This window comes from Malaclemys terrapin, chromosome 1 (genome assembly GCF_027887155.1).
Source record: "Malaclemys terrapin pileata isolate rMalTer1 chromosome 1, rMalTer1.hap1, whole genome shotgun sequence".
Classification (NCBI taxonomy): Eukaryota; Metazoa; Chordata; order Testudines; family Emydidae; genus Malaclemys; species Malaclemys terrapin.
In genome coordinates this window covers 352,111,663-352,117,719 of record NC_071505.1, presented here as the reverse complement: position 1 = coordinate 352,117,719, position 6,057 = coordinate 352,111,663, and the positions used below count along the sequence as shown (strand labels likewise).

Here is a 6,057-nt window from a genome sequence, read left to right as displayed (position 1 = left end):
TACTCCAGCTGAGGCTGAACCAGCACCCAGTGCAGCGGCACTATCACCTCCTTTGACTTGCATGCTATGCCTCTGCTAATGCATCCAAAAAATGCATTTGCTTTTGTTTTCTATCCACTTAGCTACCGCCAGTTCGGCAGGTAGTAATCAATCAATTGGGGATCGATTTATCGTGTCTCATCTAGACACGATAAATCGATCCCTGAATCGACGCCTGTACTCCACCTTGGCAGGAGGAGTAAGCAGAGTTGATGGGGGAGCCGCGGCAGTTGACTTGCTGCCATGAGGACGGCCAGGTAAGTCAAACTAAGAATAGCATAGCTGAAGTTGCTTATCTTAGATCGATCCCCCCCCAGTGTAGACCAGCCCTTAGGGAGGTGGATTACCTACACCAACACGAGAACCCCTGCTGTTGGTGTAAGTAGTGTCTACACTGAAGCGGTAAGGCAGCACTACTGTAGCATTTTAAGTGTAGACAAGTCCTCAAGCAAATCTTCCAAAAAAAAACATCCAGTCTGGATCTATAGACATGTGGAGTTGGAGAATCCCTCACTTCCCTTTGCAGTTTGTTTGTTCCAAATATTAATCATGCTTATTTACAGCTGGAATTTGCCTGGCTTCATCTTCCAGACATTGGGCCTTGCTCTGCCTTTCTCCACTAGATTACAGAGTTAGTTATTTGTGTGTATGTGTGTGTGTGTGTGTGTGGATAGATAGATAGATAGATAGATAGATAGAGTGCTTCCCCCCCCCCAACTGCTGCCCTCACTTTGCCACTAAATAGGGTTTTTAGCCAAAGTTGTCTACACTCTTGACTGTAGAATTGTGGCTTCTTAGCTATCTAATAAACTTTTTGTAACGAACACCCAATTCTCATTCACATTTTTCTCTCAAATTTTTCCCTCCCACTCAGTTTTGCTGACAATTTGCTTCAGCTCAGAAGAATTAGCCCTTTTGAAACAGGTGTCCATATGAAGTGTCCATAGTTATTACTGGTTGGGAACTGTTCTCCATTTTGTCCATTTGAATGTAAACAGTTCCGTTCTTTATTTTCCTGTCCTTTATCATAAGCCCCGTTCTTTGTCTCTTTTCAAAACTAAACAATCACAGACTTTTCAGTCCACATATGGCAGCCTCCCCCATTCTCATAGCCTGTCTCAGAAATCCCCTTTCTATCTGCTATATCCTTTATAGAGACTGGGTGACCAAAACTGAGCATATGTCCAGAACAGGGTATTCTCCATCCCATTTCTTAGGCATACGATCATTGTCTTTGTTTTGGCCACTACTGTGAATGAGCAGGTGTTTCCGTTAAGCTACTATCAATGATGCCCAGGTCTTTCCCCTGAGTGTGTTCTAGTTGGGATGTTTTCCTCTGGTACATGTTTTGTCAAGGCTTTGTTTTTTTCCCCCCTCTCAAATTTTGAGCAACCGGGTGAATGGAGAGCTCCCTACAGCATGGACTCTCTAGTCTGGGTTTCACTGCATTAAGGAACAATGATGGATAACCAGTATCCACACTCGTGTTTCCTGCTGGTGCCTATTAAGGTTTCCCAAACCACAATGAATAGGAATTATTGAGAAAGGGAACACCATAAAATATGGAATTGGTATTAAGTAGGGTCATGTGTTCACAATTCATTTATCTGAATAATGAAAATGTCATTTTTCAGTGTGAGAAGAGTGACCAATCTGCTTAAGCGATGAGAACAGCCTCCAGTAGTACATTTAGTGTCTCAAATTAACATTCTTTCTTCATCCAGGTATTTGTACTGTAACCAACAGCCTAGACACTGGGCACATACAGGAACGCAGAGGAACGTACAGTACATGAAGGCGACACCATACACCTTCTCCCCTACTTCATGTCAGATTCCAACACAACTGATTTCAAGAACCCCTCCACCTTCATCCTGCTGGGAATTCCTGGCCTGGAGGCAGCCCACATCTGGATCTCCATCCCCTTCTGCACCATGTACGCCATAGCCATCTTGGGGAACTTCATCATCCTGTTCATTGTGAAGATGGAGCTGAGCCTCCATGGGCCCATGTACTATTTCCTCTGCATGCTGGCCGTCACCGACATGGTCCTGACTACATCCACCCTGCCCAAAATGCTGAGCATCTTCTGGTTCAATTCCAGGGAGATCGATTTCAGTGCCTGCCTCACCCAGATGTACTTCATCCATTCCTTCTTAGAGATGGAGTCTGGGATCCTCGTGGCCATGGCTTTGGATCGCTATGTTGCCATCTGTCACCCCCTGAGACATTCCGCCATCCTGACAAATCCCGTTGTGGCCAAGATTGGGCTGGCCGTGATGCTGCGCGGCTGCATAGTCATACTGCCCTATCCCTTCCTGGCGAGTCACTGGCGATATTGCAGAACCAACATCATCCCCCAGCCGTACTGCGCGCATATAGCTGTGGTGAATCTGGCCTGCACTGACACCCGTGTCAGTAGTTACTACGGCCTCTCTGTGCTATTCTGTGTGAGGGGTCTGGATGTGATTTTTATCGCCGTGTCCTATGTTCTGATCCTCAGAGCCATCTTCAGCATCCCCACAAAGGATGCCCGGCTCAAGACTTTTGGGACTTGTGTCTCCCATCTCTTTGTCATTTTAGCTTTTTACATCCCAGGTCTCTTCATCTCCCTCATGCACCGGTTTGGCCACAATGTGGCCCTGCATTTCCACGTTCTCATTGCCAACCTGTACCTCTTGATGCCCCCCGCACTAAATCCCATCATTTACGGGGTGAAGACCAAAGAGATCCGGGGCAGGCTGCTCCGGCTCTTTACTCATGAAGGGGCCTAAAATTTTCTCCCGGTGTTCTGGCTCTCAGACCTCCATGCAGAGGTGGCTGGTGACATGATGCTGGGTCCTCTTCCCTGAATCACTGACTCGACAGTCAAAGTGACATTTAATACTTTCGTGGCCTTACTGTGCATTTTTAGCATGACACACTGAGGAATCGGTCTGTGTACAATTCATTAACTTACAGGATGGCCACCTTTCTAATTGCTGGTAACTATACTGCTGAGGTTACGTGCCCTTCCCTGCCTATTCCCCAAGTCCTGCCCCACCTCTTTCAACAAGACCACTTCCTCTGTCGCAAGTATTCCCACAAGGCCCTGTTCCCTTCTCCACCTCTTCTACCAAGGATAGACCTCTATACTGCCCCTTTCCCCAAAGCCTCAGCCCTGTTGCTCATTCCTCTCCTCCCCAATCACATCCACTTGCTGGATCATCTCCACCTCCCTCCCCAACAACTGCGCTCCCTCTGCTTCGGGGCTGGGACAGGAGCTGCTGGAGGCTGACAAGGAGCCTGCAGTGAGTGCAGCAAGGATGCAGTGCTGGGGCCGACAGGCGAATGAGGAGCAGAGAGGGAAGCCAGGAATCCGTATAAAAGAAGCTGGGGGTTGGGACCAGGTTAGTGTTGCAGGAGGGTGAGATTGTGCATCATACAGCTTGTGGGCCCTAAAGCTCATCTACAAAGTCCCGAGGGAAGAGACCCTTGTGTGGCTTATTTCTTTAGCTTTTGGTTCCCTTTTGTTCCTCCTGACTGGGAGCCTGTAGCAGGCCGGGTAACTGCAATGGGGATGGGATGGGAGACCTTTGCCCTGAGCCAGGCCTCGGGGTGAGTGCAAGGGATCAGCTTTGAAGCTAGGAGGACAACAGCTGAGAGAGGCGGAAGGATAAGCCCTTGCATTAGCTGAGAAGGTGGAATGCTGGGCAGAGGCCGGGGTGTCTTCGGTGGCTCATAGGGAGGGAGATAAATGGCACAGCTACCATTAGCTGTCAATTTACAGATATACATAACCCCTTATCTGGAACAACAGAGCACCAATTGCCCAGGGGCTGAAGCTGAATAGGGAAACTGAGTCTAACATATGCTGTGCATGACGATTTTGATCACTATGTCTAGATGGTCGTTGGCTAGGCTGCTAGGCAGTGTTCTCCTCGTGTCATGGATGGACTGAGCCACTCAGACGTAAAGTGATTTACCCAAGGCACCCAATGAGTCGGTGATAGAGCTGAGAATAAGAAACGAGAGTCCTGACCAACCAGCACCATTGCTCTGGCCATGAACTGGCATTGCTCCTCTGCATTGTTAGCTGCAGTGACGCTATTTGTGTGTTGTGATCAGTGAAGTTGCCGTCCTTCTTAAACAGGAGGAATTTATTAAAGAAACAGCCAAAAACTACAGCCATGAAAACAGGTTTCCACACAGCTCAGTTTTCAGCCTTCTCTTGTTTGTTTACCAGGGACCACACGCTGCCTGGAACTCTACACCATGCAGAAAGTCCAATGATGTGCTTCAAGGAACCACATCATCGAGTGAGTCGAAGGCCCTGATTAGGATTTTTCAATAGCAAAGCACTAGAAGTAATGAATACTAATCTCCATTTAAAGCATGGAGAGGCTGTGACAAAGGTCACTCAGTAAATCCGTGGCAGAGCTGGAAATCTTCACTCCCAGCTGACTGGTCTCTGCTGACACTTTATGTCTAATTAAATGTCTTGGGCCAAATCCTCACCTCGTGTCAGTGCTCCATGCCTCTGTGCTGCTCCATGGACCATAGAAACCAGGTCTGGGAGACACTAAACAAGAGATTGGTAGCTAGGCAATCGTGGCTATAGTCCTAGCTCAAGATGCTTCCTCTCCTGCTGCCTCAGTTCCCCATCTGTAAAAGGGGGATACCTCCTGGGAGTAGGGAGAAATAGTCTCTGAATCACCTATCAACAGTAAACTCTGTGCCCGTGCGTTACCATGCTTCAGGGGACACAGCTGTGGATGCCACATTCAGGACAAACTGCTGAGAAATAGGGCAGACTCACCCCAGACTGGGGTTATTCTATCATTAAATTTTACCAAGCCAGTAACAAACGTAAACTTCTGTCTCACCACACTGGTTAACTAGAAACCAAAAGTGCAGGCTCCTGAGGCATCCCATCCTTGGCTCACCACTCGGACACTGGACTCCATGATGAGTGTTCAGTGAAAATCAGTTTCACCACATATAGGGTCCTTCTAATCTCAAGAGACCAGCCATTTAGCCAGGTCAATCTATAACTCAGAATTTACCCAATGATCACGCTGCTGCCAATCCTTTAGCAATTAAAAAGTAAAGGTTTAATAATAAAATAAAAGAACCAGAGTTATAATGAGTTTATTGGTCAGATACATGCAAATGATTTTTGAGTGTTCAGGGATCAGGATCATAGCAGTGATGGAATAAACTGCTGGCTTGCAAAACTCTGTGGAAATTACCCAAGCTGGTTGGGGGTCATCAGTCTTTGTTCAGAGCTTCTGTATTGGAAACTGAGTCCAGAGAACTGAAGACAAAATGGAGATGTCTCAGGAGTCCTTCTATATCCTCTGCCTTGTGCATGGAATGTTACTGTCCCAAACAAAGCCCATACCAGTACATCGCCAATATTCGTCACTTCAGACACAAAGATAATACATGTCTATAAACAGGATAATCATACTTAGCGAATCATAATTTTCCCATTGACTTCTGACATGACAAACTTTCCACACAATTTGTTGCAATTCTTTAACAGTGGTAGCAACAATGATAAAAATGGTGATATTCAATCATACAGCACCACACCATGTTCACTTACCACGATGACGCTATAGCTGCTAGCAACCTAAGGACCCTAGTTTTGTATCTGCCTCACTGGTTGTCATTTTTCTGATTTCTTGTACTTATTTCCCTCACGCAAAATAAACAAACAGAAAATAACAAAACTGTGACCTCCGCCTGACTGTTCTTAGTCACTGCACTTAAGACTCACGTAAATTCACAAATATCAGTGCTTAAAGTGTGAACTCTCTTGGAGTAACAACCTGTACATACACCCTGCTCTCTGCAGAGAAACCATAACAAATATGGTTTGCTGGGTGAGGGGGAAACTGAGGCACTCTGCCTTATGGCCTTAATGGCTGGATGCCAAGAAAATTATAACACCAACTGCCTTTGAGATAATCAGTGACTAACCCTCTTGCAGTAAAGTAAGGGGGCTGGTGTGACACTTTGTACATCGGGGGA

At 46.6% G+C, this 6,057-nt stretch overlaps 1 protein-coding gene across 1 annotated transcript; it reads left to right on the top strand.

Annotated features, from left to right (window-relative positions):
- The first annotated feature begins 1,853 nt into the window (after positions 1 to 1,853).
- On the top strand, positions 1,854 to 2,813 carry LOC128833179 (olfactory receptor 51E2-like). The gene has a single exon (XM_054021182.1). The coding sequence runs from the start codon at positions 1,866 to 1,868 to the stop codon at positions 2,811 to 2,813; it is 948 nt and encodes a 315-aa protein (XP_053877157.1). The 5' UTR covers positions 1,854 to 1,865.
- The last annotated feature ends 3,244 nt before the right edge of the window (positions 2,814 to 6,057 follow it).

Coding starts and splice junctions, on each gene's coding strand:
- LOC128833179 (XM_054021182.1), top strand. CDS start 1,866: ATGTCAGATTCCAACACAACTGATTTCAAGAACCCCTCCACCTTCATC.